This window comes from Scyliorhinus torazame, chromosome 28 (genome assembly GCF_047496885.1).
Source record: "Scyliorhinus torazame isolate Kashiwa2021f chromosome 28, sScyTor2.1, whole genome shotgun sequence".
Lineage (NCBI taxonomy): Eukaryota > Metazoa > Chordata > Chondrichthyes > Carcharhiniformes > Scyliorhinidae > Scyliorhinus > Scyliorhinus torazame.
In genome coordinates this window covers 27,089,516-27,108,747 of record NC_092734.1, presented here as the reverse complement: position 1 = coordinate 27,108,747, position 19,232 = coordinate 27,089,516, and the positions used below count along the sequence as shown (strand labels likewise).

The 19,232-nt window shown below is 49.7% G+C and overlaps 1 protein-coding gene across 1 annotated transcript in view; it reads right to left on the bottom strand.

The window, feature by feature from the left end:
• Positions 1-1,256: 1,256 nt before the first annotated feature.
• Positions 1,257-19,232, bottom strand: part of LOC140403617 (palmitoyltransferase ZDHHC17) — a 44,454-nt gene continuing 26,478 nt past the window's right edge. The window contains exons 6-10 of the mRNA XM_072491733.1: positions 16,434-16,507; positions 13,475-13,637; positions 8,418-8,500; positions 5,850-6,040; positions 1,257-2,802 (exon numbers count right to left, since the gene is read on the bottom strand). Coding sequence (XP_072347834.1) covers positions 2,338-2,802; positions 5,850-6,040; positions 8,418-8,500; positions 13,475-13,637; positions 16,434-16,507 — 976 coding nt within the window. The 3' untranslated portion in view covers positions 1,257-2,337. The remainder of the gene's footprint in view (positions 2,803-5,849; positions 6,041-8,417; positions 8,501-13,474; positions 13,638-16,433; positions 16,508-19,232) is intronic.

Sequence of the window (19,232 nt, the reverse complement as noted above, 5' to 3'; positions counted from 1 at the left end):
GGAAAACGATGGGTCTCTTTAGATTAAAAACATTGGGTAGACAAAAAAAAAGACGTCACATACAATATACGTTAGAAATTGTGGTATCATGACAGATGCTCATGAATGTAGGGTACTTTCCACCCAAACAAAAAGAGCAAAGTGCTTTCCATGTGCTCATGTTGTCAGATTATCATTAAGGTTTGCACTCAAATTGAAGGCCGAGAAGCCTGACTACTAGCCAGTGTGTTCTAACCCTCACGGAGGTCATGTTGTTCCCCACGAGCTCGGGAAAATATGAACTGCCTTGTTAGAGGGACGGGGCTTTCCCTTAATAAGGGAAGCCTGACCGGTATAAACCCCCCGGCCCACATCGGGAGTACCCTTCGGGGAGTGAAGTTTTGTAATTGATCGAACCGTTTGTTTTGCCTCCAAACAATCCTTCCTTGTGGTCACTCTGCTCCGGTCCAACACTGTTTTCTATACTCTCCTCTGAAGAACTTAATTTCTTTTCATTTTAAATCAAGTACAAGTGTCGATGTCTTAATGTCCTTTTGAGCCTGGCCTCACCGTTCGATACGATCAATGTTGTGGTGTCAACTCCACTTTCCTGTCTGCCCCCTCACCCCCCCTTCCTTACCCCCTCCCATTGACTCCTTTGTCTATCAAAAGCCTGCCAACCATTGCCTTGAATAGGGATTCCTTAAGTGGGGGAGGGGGTGGGGGCATACTTCAGTTCCCACACCTGCTGTGTTTGTAAGCTTGGAATGTATTATTCCAGAAATGGTGGGAAGCATTTGGGAGTGGCGTTCAGGTTCTTGAGGGCCTTGCGTGTGTCATCCTGGGACTACCGACAGGTTTCAAACTCCATTAATTTGCAGCTCCAGCAAACAAGGCAACATGCTTAAAGGCACCCTTTTCAGACCTCCAAGACCACAAAGTCGCAATGAGCTGAAAAAGAACCATGGGCTGGATCTTCATCCTTGAGGCAAGTGGCAGGAGCCAGGAAATTTCCAGGCGCGACTCACCCACCTCAGGAGGAAGTGTCTGCCACGGCAAGATATTCATTCTTGGGTGGGCAGTGTTGGAGTGGTGCCAATGGGCCTTGGGTGGACGTTCAGACATCCATTAGTCTGATAAAAAGCTGCACCCAAGGGAAATCTTTGCTCGTTTGACAGCTTTTCCCCCGGAGATCTATTTCTCAATTGTTCAATATTTATTTACACAAGAGGTGCCACATGCTTGTAGTTTCTGCCATCGATACTTTAACGCTCTGGTTGATCAACACTTTTATGGGGTTGTAATAAAAGCAGTATTTTTCAGAAACGTACAAATGACTTTTTAAAAACAAAAAGCTTTTTCACACATGACCTTGTTATTGTTGGGTTTATTGGCTCTGTACAGAATGCGTGAATGGGCATGGAAGTGCCGTAGGTTGGCATGTGAGGCATGGGTAAAACCTTTTGAATGTGCCTTTGTAAAGGTTGCCTCATTCACTCTATGGTTCATGACATCTCTGACAGGCTGTGAACCACGAGTCCGCGAAAGCCTGGCCCGACTTCACGAAAAGTGCAGGGGGTCAGACGATGCCCATCTCCACTATGGAACCGGCCAGGTCAGGGAAGCAGGGTACAGGCTCGCGATCCATGCCCTTATTCCACCTTGACGGAAATGTGGGATGGTAAGGAATCCTGGAATCAGATCCTGGCCGCCATTGTAACAGCGGAAACACCAATGACAGGAGTTCCCCATCTGTGGGTCACCTGAAACTGTAATGTCGGCCTGGTTGTAGCCTAGAGGAAACCTTTCCACATGTCACTTTGATTGAGGTATCATACACCTGGAGTACGCCCCAGCAAGGCTCTGGTTGGTTATTGCTCGATACCCCTTCTGTTTGCTGATGCCTCCATCTGTTTTGCTGCCTTGGGTTTGATCAAGGGGCGTGGCCTCTGGGAGGGATACAGCGAGCGCTGCGATGTCGATCACAGGTACCTCTAGCACGTGTCACAGCCTGAATTCTAAAACCCTGGGGGCGCATTATTTAATGTATTGTACACGTTTCAGTGGAGCAAGAGAATGTGTGGGTGCGTTGAGGTACACGCTCATGTATCAACTAGTCTCGAAAGTGTGCCACTTGAATAGAAGTGATTTTGCTGCAACCCCAGACCCACCCCACTTATGCACTAAAATGGCATCACTGTGGGTACATTTGGGGGGCACTGACCAATGATGAGCCACATGATCCTTACTACATATTCAGTTGTAACCTCTTTATCTATATCCCCATTTCACAGATGAGCCTTGACTTAAATACTGACTATACCATAACTTCAAAAAAGGCAAATTACAATAAACCATTTAAAACTGGCTGGAAAATTTTCCCTGGCAACTTTGCAGCCTCCTCCCGGTGAGAAGGAACGTCACAACGTTTTTCAGACGTCGTCCGCAGGTGTAGTCGGCAGCGTTTGCCATATTCCTGAAGGTGGTCGTGGAGTTTGTGGAGATCATCACCAGCTGATCCTTCAGGATCACAAGCTCCCACACGGCCGTGGCCAAGTTCATCAGGGCCAGTCCCACCACCCACGACTCGTAGCTGAGAACAGTCTGGGCGATCTCGAGGCTCAGGCCGTACTGGAGGTTCAGGCAATAGAGTGCCATCGCTGCGAAGGTCAGGTGGCAGGCGAAGACCTCCATGAGGAACAGGATGAAGAGTCGCTGATTATCTTTCGCCACGCACTTCATCAGGAAAAGACAATGGTGGTCAAAGTTCACCATGCAGGCGTTGCAGAGTCTGCAGTGTTTTGTTTGTTCTGGCTGAATAAGCTAAAGTGGACAAACAAAGAACATTTAGGAGTGAAATGGTATCAATTACCCCCTCTTCCCCAGTAAAAATGGAACCTTGAAGGAGACTGCATAGTTACCATCTCCGATTGGACGGGTTTCATCACGAGATCTCCTTTTCCCCAATTCCAATTTTTTTTATAACTGAAGTCCTCACAGAATAAACACCACAACGATTTTCCTCCGCGCATCAGGAAGCTGAGGAACAAGATGAGGCCCGGCTATCGCTGGGCTCCGTTTTAATATTCTAAAGCCCTGGGAAATGATGCCCCGGTCAGAGAGCGCGGCCGTGGAAATCACAGCAGGAACTAGGGAATGGTCCCCATCGTAAGGAGTAATTCCTCAACATGCGGCAGCATGGGGAAAGAGAGGGAGAGCCGAGAGGCCAAAAGATTATATCCGAGCACTAGAGTTACAGAATATAATCATCTAACATCCTCCTGAATGCCTCCACCACACCTCCAGACCGCGCATTCCAGACCGTGTGAAAGGGTTTTCCCTCACATCACATTCGCTTCCCTTGCAAATCACTTTGAATCTGCGCCCCTCTCGATCCTTTCACGAGCGGGAACAGATTCTCCCGATCCACTCTGTCCAGGCCCCTCACGATTTTGAACATCTCTTAAAGGAGAACAGCCCCAACCTCGCCCATCTGTCCCGGTAATTGAAGTTTCTCTTCCTGGGACCACTCTCGTGAACCTCTTCTGGACTCCCTCCAATGCGTGAACATCCTTCCTATCGCGTGGTGCCAAGAACTGTTCACTGTACTCCAGCTCCTTAAGGAACCCTCCCAAAAACAGTGAAGGTTGCCGTGGCCTGGGCTGGCTACCCACTGTCTCTCTGTGTGCTTCAGTGCATTTGTCACCAGGTGGGCCTCCGGGACTTTAACTAAAACAGACATCAGGCCGTGGTTTTTACCTTTCAATGGAGTCTCAGCTGACTAGAAAGTTGCTGGAGATAAAATGGCCTCTGGGCCGGAATGGAGGGATTTTGGCGTTTGAGATGGCCTGGCCAATTTAACCTCACTGGTACCACTGGGGCTGATGGGAAGGGTTAGGGGTTTAACATTAATCCCAATGAGTTTCAACAGCACCAGCTTTGTATAGCACCTTTTAATATGGAAAACAATCTGGGACACATTGATAGGAATGCCCCGATATCTGTTCCTTCGGCTCACATAGAAGCTGTGCCCACCCGACCTGCCCTCTCCATTTAATTTAGGCAATATTCTGAACTTGCTGGTTCCGTTCCGTTAACAATCCCGCGCACCTCAATAAAGATCACCTCACAGACAACGCACTCCCCAGGCTCATCAAGCCTCTCCGTTTTCCCCCCCGGAACGTCATCAGGGCTCGGCCGTGGCCAAGAGTTTGCAAAAACTGCGGCCTTGCAGGTGGCACAGTGTGAGGGCGCGAGACACACTCAACGTGAAACCCCTGGGGAGAGGGAATTGAATGCTACCGATCTCGTGGCAAATCCGGCTCATTCTGTTTCGATCATTACGCCACTTTAAAACGTGGTACTCAAAATGGAAGGTTAAATGGGTGGGCGCACGAGGTGTCAGGTGGAGTATAATGTGGGGAAGTGGGAGGTTATCCACTTCGATATTAAGAATACAAAAGCAGAATATTTCTGAAAAGGCGGGAGACTTCAAAATATCAACATTCAGAGAGACTCGCGCGTACTCGGACAAGAAACACAAAAAGTTAGCGGCAGGTTCAGCAATTAGGAAAACAAATGGCGTGTTGGCCTTGACTACCAGGAGATTGGAGAACGAGGATAGGAAGTCTTGGTACAGTAGTACAGGGCTTTGGTGAGGCCACATCTGGGATACGAGACCCAGTTTTGATCTCTTAAGGAAGGATATATTTGACTTGGACGCCTGTGTGGTGGAAGGAGGTCACTCGATTGGTTCCTAGCCTGAGAGGTCACCCTATGACGAGAAGCTGAATAAATTGGGCCTATACCTTCTGAGGTTTAGAAAAACGAGAGGTGATCTGACAGAAACATAGAGGATTTTGAAGAGACGCGACAGGGTCGACACGGAGCTTGTTGCCCCCGGCGGGGGTGTTTAGAACACAGGGGCACGGCCTCAGGATAAGAGATTTAAGGACAAGTTGAGGAGAAATTTCTTCACTGGAGCGTAGCCTTTGGAACCGTCTATCTCAGAGAGTTGGAAATGCATCACTATGGACTCTATCTTAAGAACAAGAGCGACAAACATTTGGACTCTTAGTGATTCATGAGTTTGTGGAAAGCGGGCAAGAATGTGCAGTTGAAATAGACTATCAGTTATGATCATACCAAAAGGTGGAGCTCGAGGGGCTGAAGGGTCCACTCTTCCTCCTGTTTCTAATGTTCTTTAAAACATGAGGACTGTCATGAGAATCAGTTCAGAGCCCTGCTACAGCGAGCCACTTGGCTATATTATGCTTGGGGGCAACCAGGGATGGGCAATCTATGGCCAGCCTTGGCAGTGAAGGCCATGTCCCCCGTGAATGAATGAAAAATGACTCTGTGAATTAGTGTTTATTGAGGAGGCCTTGTGGGGCAGTGGGTTAGCGCCCCTGCCCCTGAGCTCTGAAGCTGCGGGTTCGAATCCCACCCCAGGACTCGAAGACCGAGGAAGGTGCGTCCTGAATGAGGTCAAACAGATTGAGTACCAACCTGCAAAATCTTTCCAAACATGCCAATGTCTGGCGGTAAGAGCGGGAGTGACTCGTGGTCACCCACTCTTGATGTGGAGTGGCGCCCCCTCAAGCTATAAGCCCCTGTGACAGACCAGTGACCTGTTCTGGGAATAACTAGCTATGGAAACAGGTGTGCGTCTGCCTGAGTGCAACCACTAGGTGGGGGAAGAGAATTGGAATTGGAATATTTATAGGGCGTCAAACTTTATAGATTATCACTGAACTCAACACGGCTGGCGAGCAAGGGGAACTGCAGCTGACATTTCCCCAAATAGAGAAGTTGAATTTTGCGGCGAATTGAAAACTCTCAGCGATATAACCAGCACGCTGCCTCATTACCTCGCAGTAGGTGCAGAACCTGGAGGGATTCTGATTCGCTTGGACGAGCTGAGTGACTGTTGAGTACTCGGCAACACAGCTGGCGTCCCGCAGGTTCCCCGGGTCCCTGGTTAGCAGCTCCTTGAACATCCACAGCAGGAAGGTGGCCAGCGTGGTCATGTACCACAACAGCAGCTTTGCTGGCCATAGGGGTGGCATTAGTCAAAGAATAACCTCCTTGCCTTTGCATAGCAGCAACAACATAGAAAATGACCGACGGCAATATACAGACGTGTCCTGCCCAACCATTTTGCCCTCAACCGAAACCGGACACATTATAAACATAACAGAAACGGCGGGAAATGCTCAGCAGGTCTGGCAGCTGAGGAACCGAGCTAATGGCTGGGATTTTGCATCCACGTTTGGCAGGGCGGCTTGGGTGCGAAATCCGGCGAGAGTCAAGACAACGGGAGTTTCGCCGGCAGTGCACAGGTTGGCCCCTCTGGGGGGCTCCACTGGAGAGAGTCTGTGAGGAGGGGTTGCCCATGTACGTGGGGGGGGGGGGGGGGGGCATGGCGACGAGGGGAGGGAAGGGGGACGTCCTTGATTATTTGCTGATCGGAGATCACTGCACCCTTTAAGAATGGCGCCCGCTCTCGGGATTCCCGCCGTTTACCGGCCCCGCTCCGCTCCGCCGGCCTGACCGCGTGGGCCGCGCCTCCGGAGTGCTGCACAACGTGGCGGGAAAAGGCCAGCGAGCTGAGTGACGGCTTCCTCGCCTCAGCCGTCACCCGGCGCGGGAAGTGGAAAGCTCCGCCCGACGTTTCAGGCCGATGAGCTCTTACCCGAGTCCTGATCAAGAATCACAGGACCTGGAAGGTTAAACCTGCTTCCTTCTCTCTCCCTCGCTCTCTCCGCAAGGCACTGCCTGACCCACTGGAGCATCTCCTGCGTTTTGTTCCGGGTTCTGATGTCCAGTGTACGCAGCATTTTGCTTTTGGGCACATTTCCAAAATCAGGTTACCCGCTTCTTATTTCAGTGTCTTTTATGGGGGTTTCTGCTGGGTCAAAATCCTGGAACTCCCTCCCTCACAGCACAGCGGGTGTACCTACACCACAGGGACTCCTGCTTCAAGAAGGCAGCTCATCACCACCTTCTCGAGGGCAGTTAGGGATGGGCAATGAATGCTTGGCCTAGCCAGCGATGCCCACTGATGTTAAAAATGCAGAAACACCAGGAGAACAGAAAAGATATTCCGATTTCCCAAGGCTCTGGAGTTCAGGTAAGTTTTTTTTGAACTGAAGTCAGCATCATCATATAGGAAGCTCACCTGCCAATTTGCGTACAGCAAGCTCCCACAAACAGCAATGCAATATCGACAAAATAGTTGATGTTAGTGATGTTGATTGAGGGATAAATAGTCATCAGGGAGCACTCCCCCACTCTCCATTATAACAGTGCCCGCGGAATCTTCCACAGGCATTTGAGGGGGCACTGGTTTCATGCGTCTGTCCGACAGACGCACGGCAACAGTGCTGTGCTCCCAACAGTGGCAGTCTAGAGCTTTTGCGTTCCGGCTTCGGGACTTGAACTCTCAACCCTCGACGCCGAGGTGTTACCAAGAGTTAACGGAACGAGTGCACAAAAAGTAGCAAACCACCTGGAGCACTGAGAGCGGGCCGCACCGGGATAAACAGCCCCACTCGCAGTCCCGAGGACTCTGTAGCTGTTGTTTGTGTTTCGCGAAGGCCCTGCGATGTGAACAAGCAGGTCATCGGCAGTGTCAGGTAACCAGCCAGTCCAGGAGAATACAGACCCTGGGGTGGTGGGACGAGCAAGGAGTAACTGCTACCTTTAGATGGATAAATGTTTGCATAGGGAAGAGATGGAGGAAAGAGAGGGAGGGTGAGGAGAAGTATTGGGGGTAAGAGAGAGAGAGAGAGAGAGAGAGAGAGAGAGAAGTGGGGGGGGGGGGGGAAGAGGAGAGAGAGAGGGAGGAAAGAGAGAGAAGAGAGAGGAGAAAGGTGGGGGGAGAGAGGAGAGAGGCGGGAGAGAGAGGAGAGAGGCGGGGGAGAGAGAGGAAAGAGGAGGGAGAGCGAACGAGAGCAATTTAGTTCGAGGTTTCGGACTTCATGGTGCGTGGTGAACATATTGCTACTACAATTCACCACTGTATTGTATTGTCTTATGTTGATGCCCTTGTGGGCTCCGCCTGTGGCTCCGCCCCCTCGAGGGTGGTATATAAATCTACAGCCAGTAGGTGGCACTCAGTACAGAGCAGTCGCAGGCAGGCACAGATCTAGCGTATTAAAACCACTGTTCACTTCTACTAATCATCTTGTGTAAATTGATGTTGGCATCATTGTGTTTCTTGGCGTTTTGTTTTGTGGTTTCTTGGTGTCGAGTAACCCCAGTTCAGAAACTACCCTGTGTCCAAAGCTAAAATGAGAGGTGATTACTTTCACACAGTGAACCGTATGTAATCGGGCTACTAAACCCAGTTGAACAATCCACAGACTGGCAGCATGAAGGTTACTGACCCATCACTTCAGAAGTCTGTTTAATACAATGGTGTGTGTAAAGGATATCTGGGAGGATCTTCCAGTAGAAGCAGTACAAAGAGTGAAAGATCCCAGCAGCAAAGGTGCCAACGTACATTGGGTTTGGTGACCTGTGACGAGGGAAAATAAAGACGGTGTTAATGTTGAGCTGTACACCTGATCTTACTTCTCTCACAGCCCGAGGCTCAACGGCAATATAGTAGCGTGTGTTTTTAATTAAAAGTGAGACACCAACCCTCAGGCCAGGATACACAGTCTGAAACCCGACTACCTTACACACTAACATTGACAGACCACTAGCCTCAGGCAGCAACCTCGAAATCGGCCTTCTTTTGAGAGAGAGAGAGAGAGAGAGAGGACCTACTAGAGTAGCGTGCCATTTTCAGTGCAAGGAGAACAATAATGCCATGTGAGGAAAGATTGGACAGGTTGGGTCTGCACTCCTTGGAGTTCAGAAGAATGAGAGATGATAGAATTGAATCTATAAGATTCTGAGGGGGGTTAGACAGAGTAAATGTTGGGGGGCTGTTTCCACTCATGGGAGAGGGAAGGACTTGAGGGCAAAATCGCAGAATAAGGGGGTGCTCATTGAAGACGGATTTGAGGAAGAATTTCTTCTCTCGGAGAGTGGTGAACCTTTGGAATTCTTTACCCCAGGAGGCGATGGAGGCCGAGTCCTTGAACATTTTCAAGGCTGAAATCAATAGGATTTTAATCAGTTGGGAATTAATGGTGAGGCAGGAAAGTGGACTTAGTAACGTTCGATCAGCCATGATCTTATTGATTCACAGGTTCAAGGTGATGGGGGGATAGGTTCAGTGGAGATATGTGGGGGAAGTTTTTTTACACAGAGGGTGGTGGTGGCCTGGAATGCATTGCCAAGTGAGGTGGTTGGGGCAGTTACGTTAGCGACCTTTAAGACTTATCTGGATAGGCACATGAACAGACGGGGTATAGAAGGATATAGGCGGTTGGTCTAGATGGGATGTGATCGGCGCAGGCTTGGAGGGCCGAAGGGCCTGTTCCTGTGCTGTTCTTTGAATGGCAGAGCAGGCTCGAAAGGGCTGAATGGCCTACTCCTGTTCCTATTTCTTCTGGATTTAAGTGACACGATGATTAAAGTTATATGCAATGAATAAAAATTTGCCCGAAATTTTTTCCCCTGAAGGCAAAGCTCCTTCTAGATGTAACTACGACCGTTATATTCTCGATAGTCAGGTGAAGGGTCAATTGTTACCCAGTCTTATTTGTATTTACAGAGTGAGGCACAACAAGCGTAGACCTCCTAACTCTACCACACACAATTTCAGTAGCTCTTTCCACTCTTTTTAATTTAAACAAAAACAATAAATTAAACAAAAATGAGAAGAGTGACACCCTCTGGTGGGGAACTGTAACTAAACAAAACGTCAAAGGGAAAAACTTAACTAACGAAACCAAATTGTCATTACCGGGGGTGATGATGCATCCCAGCACGTTGCGGTGCCCACTGGGCACGGAAGAGCATCTCCTTATGACCACTCAAGGATAACCCTAATTAATGCCCTCCACCTGCACATAATCAAACACCACTGAAGCACGATTAACAAACCCATTACCGGGTCAATTGTCAATATGTTGTCGACTCGAAATGTGATCACGGCTGCTGAATGAACTGATCGTAGCTCGGGCGGTAGTTGGGTAGATTCAACAGGGAGCGGAAAGATTGTGCGTGATCCCTCTTTCTATTTACGAGCCAGAGAGCCCCTGAAGTGAGTGTGTGTGATTGGTGGTGGGTGAGATTGTTACCATCTACCATCAAATTCCTACAGTGCAGAAGAAGGCCATTCAGCCCATCAAGCCCGCACCGGCCCTCCGAAAGAGCACCCCGCCTAGATCCACTCCTCCTGCCCTCACGGTCATGGATCATGGCCAGTCCACCTGACCTGCACATCTTTGGACTGTGGGAGGAAACCGGAGCACCCGGAGGAAACCCACGCACACACGGGGAGAACGTGCAAATTCCAACCAAGGCTGGAACTGAACCCAGGCCGGTGGCACAGTGAGGCAGCAGTGCTAACCACTGCGCCACCCCATTCGAGCCTGGAACTTTGGTCAAGGTTTGGCGTTTACCAGTTCAGTGACCTAGACCACTCAGCAGGGTGTCCAACTGTTGGTGAACACGATGAGTGTCTGTGTCCATGTTGATGGGAGGATCAGGCTGGACTGTGATGCTACTGCAATCAAATATCCTGCCCACACTCACAAGGAAAACGGTCACAGGGTGAAGTGCCAGAAGACACCGTGGCTATGTAAACATGCCTTAGGTGATCGTGAGGAGGAACGAGAAACAAAACCGGCTGAGGAGAGAAATGGGCCAGCCTTAAAATCTTTTGCAGCTCTGGTTATTGAGCTCAGCACTGCCACCAGTGGTAAAGCAGAGGAAGTGCAGCACCAAGGGGATGGCAAAGCGTGCCAGGGAAAATCAAGGGCGGGATTCTCCGGCCCCCCAGCTTCTCGGCGGCGCGCCTTTCGCTGGCGGCGGGAGTCTCTCTTCCCGCCGCTTGTCAATGGGATTCCCCACTGAATCACACCGGCCACCGGGAAACCCACAGGCGGGGTGCGCTGCCAACGGAAAAAGCAAGTCCCAATGGGTGGAGAATTCCAGCCCATATTCTAACCGATTTAAAATCTTCCAGCGTCTCATGGAACGTCGACTGAAGGCACACAATTTTTCAGATTCTCAGCATGGCTGTGAAGTGCAGAATGGGTTTCCTCCGGGTGCTCCGGTTTTCTCCCACAGTCCAAAGATGTGCAGGTTAGGTGGATTGGCCATGATAAATTGCCCTTAGTGTCCAAAAAAGGTTAGATGGGGTTATGGGTATAGGGTGGAGGTGCAGGGATAGGTTGGAGGTATGGGCTTAGGTAGGGTGCTCTTTCCAAGGGCCAGTGCAGACTCGATGGGCCGAATGGCCTCCTTCTGCACTGTAAATTCTATGATTCTATGTCACCAAGTTCCACAATTTCAGGCTGGATAGTGCGGGAGCAATAGGAAACATCCTAAATTTACCTGCGTGGAATTTTCTGGTCACACTTTGTGAGGGTGGGGAGAGGGGCCACGGAACGGCGGGGCTGGGAAAGGGGGGGGGGGGAAAGGGAAAAGAAAAAGGTTCGCAGGAATCCTTGCTCCTGATCGCCATCTCGTGGCGAGTTCCAAAAGGTACATGTGCAAAATTTCAGCTTGGCTTACGTTGGTTTCACCCCCTCTGTAAGAATTATTGATCCCTCAGGATTCCCTTGAAGTTTCCAGGAACGGTTTTCAGGATTTGGAGGAAAAGAAAAATCATAGGTACCTTAAAAACAAAGTGTTTTAAAAAAGCAAGATTCTTTGGACACTTTTGTCGACAGGTTTAAAATAATGCGGACGTATTGGGCTGTCGGTCAAGAATCATCCAATCAGGTACTGAGGAGCTTTGAACGGTGTGGTAAGGTGGGGAGCCGTGACGATGGACATGCCGGGCGCCCAGTGGAGGGAGGTGTGGGGGAGGTGGCTGATCGTGTGGTAAAACTTTCAAGCATCCCTGCAAACGCTGTTGGCAACCCAGGTCTCACTGGTCGCCTGGTTTACTGGCGATCGGAACACTGACTTCCCCGTGAGGATGGGTCATTAGGCTAGGCACAGAAGTGGGCACACCTTAGGGCTGCCAACCCTCCAGGATTGGCCTGGTCACCGGGAAATTAAGGTCAATGTCTAGGCTGCTGCTGTGTGCGGAGAGAAATCACGGGGGTGTTTAAAAAAAGATCTTTTTTTTTTAGAAAAAGAAATACGTTTCTTAGAAGACTGGAAGTCGGGGGCGGGGAACAGGTGCATGGCTGACAGACAAAGCTTCATCCGGTTGATTAATGAGACTGCTTCCCACTGGGCGGGGGAAGGCAGTGTGTCACAAGGTTAGGTGTGTTGGCCGACTAATGGCTGGGATGTGGGGATGTGATAAAACCTCCAGGAATACATTTAATCACCGTTGGCAACCCTCAGATACCGAGCTAGGGCTTTCTCCCACTGAACACAGCCAAGCTGTGACCGACTGTAGTGCCTCCGACATGACGGTGACTGAATATGCCCCAGCCAATTAACTAAAGCAGCCTTCGTTGCACATATGCACATCCACCCGACTTCATCCGAATACATTTCTGATGCCTATTCCATTTCTTCACTGAGGTACTTGGGCAGGGCAGAATAGGGAGCAGATCCTGCTGGTATCATCGATCTGAAAAATCACTTTGGGAAGTTCAGGATTTTCTTTGAAATGTAAGACGTCAATCCGGGGTGACGAGTGAATCAAATTCTGTCTCTTGAGATTCCAGTGTTTCTTGGAGTCGGTTTGACACTTTTTCTTGCGTGTGACCCTTTCTCTGTATAACAGGACACGGAAGAGATGCTATTTCTTAGAATTTGCCTCATAGTGTGTCACTGAATGAATCAGGCCATTTTCCAGTCTTCATTATAATCTGCCCCAATGTGTCATATCACTGAGCTCAGGTCAGTGATAGGACTAGATATGACTAGTGATATAGAATCAGAGTCCCTACAGTGCACAAGGAGGCCATTCGGTCCATCGAGTCTGCACTGGCCCTCCGAAAGAGCATCCTACCTAGGTCCACTCCCCCGGCCTATCCCCGTGATTCCATCTAACCTACACACCTTTGGACTGTGGGAGGAAACCGAAGCCCCCGGAGGAAACCCACGCAGACACTGGGAGAACGTGGAGACTCCGCACAGTCACCCGAGGCCGGAATCGAACCCGGGTCACCGGCACTATGAGGCAGCAGTGCTAATCCACTGTGCTGTTGCGTCACCCATTTCTTGCAAAGGGCCTGTCAACACAGTTTTTCTTTCAGCTTTTTCATGTCTTGCTTTAGCTTTCCTGCGCAAGAAATGGTGTCAGGGAGCAAGGACAACCCCCTCGCTTTTTCGCCTGCCTCTTGGGAAGCCTGTCCGGTTAGGCCTCAAACGTGGCAGCATCAGATATTGTCATTACACAACAGAAAGCATTCAGCCCAGGGTGGACAGATCTGAAACAAGGCCAGAAAAGAAGTCGGCCTACCTGGGAAGGTGAGAAATGCGGTGGTACTGGAAAAAAACATTCCTGCCAAGGGCAGCAAAGGCGACGAGGCTGAAAATTCCTCCGTATTGCCCGAGGTAGCTCGCGGTGAGAAACACGACTGAGCTCAGGACCCCCGGGAGAAGCAGATAGCGACAGTACAGCCCTGAAAATCAAAAGGTTTTGAAGTTGAAGCTCCACAGCGCTAATCAATTTGCTTTTGGAGAGGAGCTCCTTCACTCACCTGATGAAGGAGCTGCGCTCCGAAAGCTAGTGATTCCAAACACACCTGTTGGACTTTAATCTGATGTTGCAAGACTTCTTACTGTGCCCACCCCAGTCCAACGCGGGCATCTCCACCTCAAGAATGGTGAACATGTCTCAGTGAGCTAGATTGTCCCGCAAAACCATTTGGTTCACGAATGGGGAGGAAGTCTGCTGTCTTTACCTGGTCTGGCCTACTTGTGACCCCCAGGGCCCGCAGCTATGAGGTTGGCTCTGAACTGCACCTCTGAAATGGCCAAGCAAGCCATTTGTAAAGAAGATGACTCGTCACCAACTTCGCAAGGTGAATCAAGGGTGGGTAACAAATGCTGATCTGTCGGTGACACCCACACTCATACCAGTGGCGTGCCAATCGCTGATGACAGGATTCTATCTTCCTGCTGGAACATAGAATGTAGAATATACAGTGCAGATGGAGGCCCTTCGGCCCATCGAGTCTGCACCGACCCACTTAATCCCTCACTTCCACCCTATCCCCGCAACCCAATAACTCCTCCTAACCTTCTTGGTCACTAAGGGCAATTTATCATGGCCAATCCACCTAACCTGCACGTCTTTGGACTGTGGGAGGAAACCGGAGCACCCGGAGGAAACCCACGCAGACATGGGGAGAACGTGCAGACTCCGCACAGACAGCGACCCAGCGGGGAATCAAACTTGGGACCCTGACGCTGTGAAGCCACAGTGCTATCCACTTGTGCTACCGCGCTGCCCATTGAGGCCGCCCTACACCTCCGGGAAACCCACGGGTGGGGGTGCGCTGCCGGCGGTGAACAGAGGATCCCAACGGTCGGAGAATTCCGGTCAAAGTCTCTCTTAAAGAGCTATCCGAATAATAGAAGTCCCCTGCTCTTTCCCCATTAGCTGTACAAAATCCCCCCTTTCCACGTACGGACCGAATCGTTTTTGAAATTTACCACTGAACACAAAAAGTTACGTTAAACTGGGATCGAAAAAAGGTGGCTGGGCCTCAAATGGAGCGCACCGTCCAGCTCGGAGCCCCACATTCCACAAGATCAATTGCAGATTGATTGGAGAAGTTAGGATTGTCCTCCTGGGAGAGAAAAGGTGGAGACAGATGTTCTAGAGGAGTTGGGTTCCTACATGGTAAAGACTCCAAAACCGTCTGTTCAAAACTTTACCCTTATTGCGATTTTTAAAAACAAACTTTAGGGGTGGGGATAAGTCACGTGACGAGAGCGCGGGAGCGGCTGCGTTTTCGAAAGCTCCGGCTCTGCTCATCTTTCAATCCGGCTTTTCATCCTGTTGCACATTTTGTATTTACCTTTTCTTGCACTGTGCCCCAAGATGTGTTTGGTTGGTGTTCTTGCAAGAAAGAGCCGGGACAAAATGTTAAAATCCTCGTCTCGCTGTGGCGGCTGGGGGGTGGGGCCCTGCTGTCATTGAGTGGCGCAGTTGCTATTGAGTGGGTTGCTGCCTTGGTGGGCGGTGCGCATCAGACGTTGGCTCGCAAAGGAGGTGTTCGTCCTAACTAAGAGTCTTGGCTCTGATGTGCAGATCATCAGGGTTCACTTCTAAGAATCACGGGGTACTTTTGATGGAAGTGTTTGATGGAGGTGCGCAAGGAGGTTCTGGTACTGGAGAGAGCATCTTCCCTGATGGAGGCCTGTCTTTGTTCTGTCGTGTTCCTGTTACATGCCTTGTCGTCCATTCTGACAGGTTTGGGAGAGGGGTCGGCATTCAATTAAGGTGGTGTGACTTAACTGTATACCTAGACTTCAGATGGGGACTCCTACAAAGTGGTTCACTATTTATTTAGCGAATGCAAAGTTGTTAAGCCAAGGGGTTTCTCCCGGTTCTGCTCTCGTGAGTGCGGATCGGCCTCCGCTGGGTCTGTGCATTGGACATTCTTCAAGGACATGGTTCATAGTTTTCTCTCTCCCACAGACACATGGGGGGGGGGGGGCTGGCACTAATGCGCCATCTTTGGAGATGTAGGGGTGCGAGTGCTGAGGTTCGGAGGGTGATGGTACCATTGAGAAGGCAAGTTTGGCAATCCAGCTGTTTCTGGATGTGATCTTGTCCACAGTTGTTTTCAGATGTTCCCGGATGGTCAATGTCCTATCTAAGGCCACTCCGAGGTATGCTGGAGTTGGGTGGTACTTTAACTTTAAGTCATTATTGCCTTTTGCGTTGTAAAGATGGAATGAGTTGGATACTGTGGATAAGCGGTTCATTTAAGGTGCTTTTATATTATACGAGATCAGCAGTGGACAGGATTCCCCCAAGAGGATTAGTCATTCTCACCCCATCATTTCTTGTTGAAGACATCTCAACCCATGACACGTGCAATGAAGATGCGATTTGAGCACAGTCGGTCAGCTCATGTTACTGATCTGGTTGTCTACCTGGATGTTAACAGATATTTCAAGAATCCTGCTGGTTCCTTGGACAACATTGCTCCCCCACTCAGTCCAGGAAATGGGGTTGATCACAACAGCATTGCTGACAGACAAAGCTACTGGACGTACTCAAATAGCAACACTCACTGTGATTCAGTGCCCTTGGCGGTGTAAGTGAGCATAAGGATTATTGTCAAGCGGTATCTTAACGATTGGTCCGCCATGCTCAGGAACCCAGTGACACGTACGAATAATCAAATCATTTGCAGTTTCTATTTGTAAAGAATCAAACGGACTTTAATTAAAATGATTACCAGTTGGTTGCTTTGGCTTCCCATTCTGTGCTTCCTTACTGTACACGCTCAGAAGCTTTGCTACTTCATGGTGTCTGTAAGAAATACGCATGGATTAGTGAGATATGCAAATACGATTTTTTTTGTGGGATTTAAATGCCTTGCTGATGGGTTCCCCTTTAAACTCCAGATTGAATTTTCACAGAATTGTTACAGGTGCAGAAGGCCACCTGGCCCATCGTGGCTCTTCCAGTAAGCAATTCCCTGCCACATTCTGCCACCCCCTCCCCCTGGCCCCCGCACGCTCACCCTCTTCCAACATCAGTCGAAATTCCCTTTTGAATGCCTCGACCGAAGCTGCCCCCACTGCTAATATTAAATTGCTCCTGTGTGATGGAGGAATAATGCAGCAGCTTGTCTTTTACCTTCAGCAAGTTTGTTTTACACCCAGCTCCGAGGAGCTAAACTCCTTACGGTTCCCCCACACCAACTGTTCCAGCAGTGCCCGCTTATAAAGCCAATAATCATCACCTGTCCTTAATAAGGCAATTAACTTAATGTCATTGCCAAAGCAAACCCCCCCCCCTCTCATTTCTGGAATGAAACATAATCTCTGGGCGGGAATGGGGTAATATCTGATGGAGGAGGCAAGTCCCTTTGATCGGATCTTTTAGCGGGAAACAATTTCCTGGAAATCCCAGGTGGCCATGGGATATTCCAGCAAAGGAATGTGACGCAGTCAACAGTTATTAAAGGCAGAGGGCCAATGAGTGGATGTTGTAGTTGGGGGTTTCTCAACTGCTGTTGGGTGAACATGGAAATGGCCCAAGGCTCAGTGTGAAAACGGTTATTCATCCCGGGGAGTTAATCTAGCCCTGTTCTGGTACAAATCCAGGAATCCACTGTTGTTCATTTTCTCCTCCCTAACGGTAAACTATCCGATTATGGATACTGGAAGTTTCCTTTCCTGTCGGAAGGCCCGCCCCTCCCTTCCCGAGGACGATTCCGCAGAAATGGAATGCAGGCGAGCTACCAAAATTAGACAAATGAAAAACTTAAGTCAAGCCACTCGTTTTGCCGAGAGCATTCGGGGTGCCACCCGCTCAGCGTCCTCCGTAACGTGGTGACCCTCTAATGGCTGGAAGGGGCGAGAGTGACCCAGCCCCCAGCTTACGTCCTCCCATTGCTACCTGGAATTAAACAGGGTGGAGCTTGAGACCATCTATAATAATAATAATCTTTATTGTCACAAGTAGGCTTACATTAACACTGCAATGAAGTTACTGTGAAAATCCCCTAATCGCCACACTGTTCGGGTACACGGAGGGAGAATTCCAGAATGTCCAATTCACCTAACAAGCCCGTCTTTTGGGACTTGTGGGAGGAAACCGGAGGACCCGGTGGAAACCCACGCAGACACGGGGAGAACGTGCAGACTCATTTAAAAAAAAAAATTTAGAGTACCCAATTCATTTTTTCCAATTAAGGGGCAATTTAGCGTGGCCAATCCATCCAGCTTGCACATTTTTGGGATGTGGGGTGAAACCCACGCAGACACGGGGAGAACGTGCAAACTCCACACGGACAGTGACCCAAGCCGGGAATCGAACCCGGGTCCATGGCGCTGTGAAGCAACTGTGCTATCCACTGTGCTACCGTGCTACCCAGCTTTGAGTGTGCTGAATGATTGTTTGGTTTGTTCACTCTGAAAATAAGGCTGTTGAAGAAATATTTCACGGCCTCAAGATTTAATGAATTTGTTGCACCGCAGATCAAAAGAAAACAAAGTACATTTACTGTCCATGAAAAATCACCACATTTTTATTTAGAATCTAGGAGGTCTTGTGGCGCAGTGGGTTGAGTCCCTGCCTCTGAACCAGGAGCTCCGGGTTCAAGACCCACACCAGGACATGACGGCCGAGGAAGGTGCGTTCGAAACGCGCGGTCAAACAGGTTGAGGATCGACCAGCAAAATCCTTCCAAACATACATCAATGATTGCCGGTAAGAGTGGGAGAGACTCCTGGTTAGCTAAGCGATGAAAGAAAATTGGAGCCCCGACCATCTTAATCCATAACTCCGGACGACAACATGCATGTAAAAGTGCAGGTTTCCACGGCCTCTTGGGGGCTCGGTTGACTGGACGTTTGGTATAGATCAGGTTGGTGCCAATTAGTTGGGCTGAAAAGCCTGGTTTCTTTCCTGGGTCCCTCACAATGGCCTAGAACACCACATGCAAATAGTAAGGTAAAATTGGCATAGTCCCAGGTGACCATAGGCTGCTTTTGGGGGGCGGGGGGAGAGAACTGACTGGTGGCGATTTAACCCAAGGATCATCACGCCCTCAGGCGAGAAGCAAGGTTGAGAAGATGGGCCTTTGTGAATAACCCTCAAACAGATGTCGGTAGTGGCAGCAATCTTGCCTGGTTTTTCATTCGACACGTGAGGACACCATCTTCGATGCAGTACTGAAGGAGTGCTGCACTGTCAGAGGTGCTGTGCCTTGGGTGAACCAGCTTCCGTCTGTCCTCTCGGATGAACGGCCTACAGAAAAAAAGCTTGGTGCTCTGCCTGTATCCAGCACATCACTTATGGATCCACCAACATCAGTAAACAGACTATCAGGTCAATTGACTTACTGCTGTCAGTGGACACTTGCTCTGCACAAATTACTGCATCTCCGCCATAACAACAGTGACTGCATTTAACAAGTGTGCCAGTGGCTGCCAAGCAGTTTGGGATATCAGGATATCATAGAATTTACAGTGCAGAAGGAGGCCATTCGGCCCATCGAGTCTGCACCAGCCCTTGGAAAGAGCAC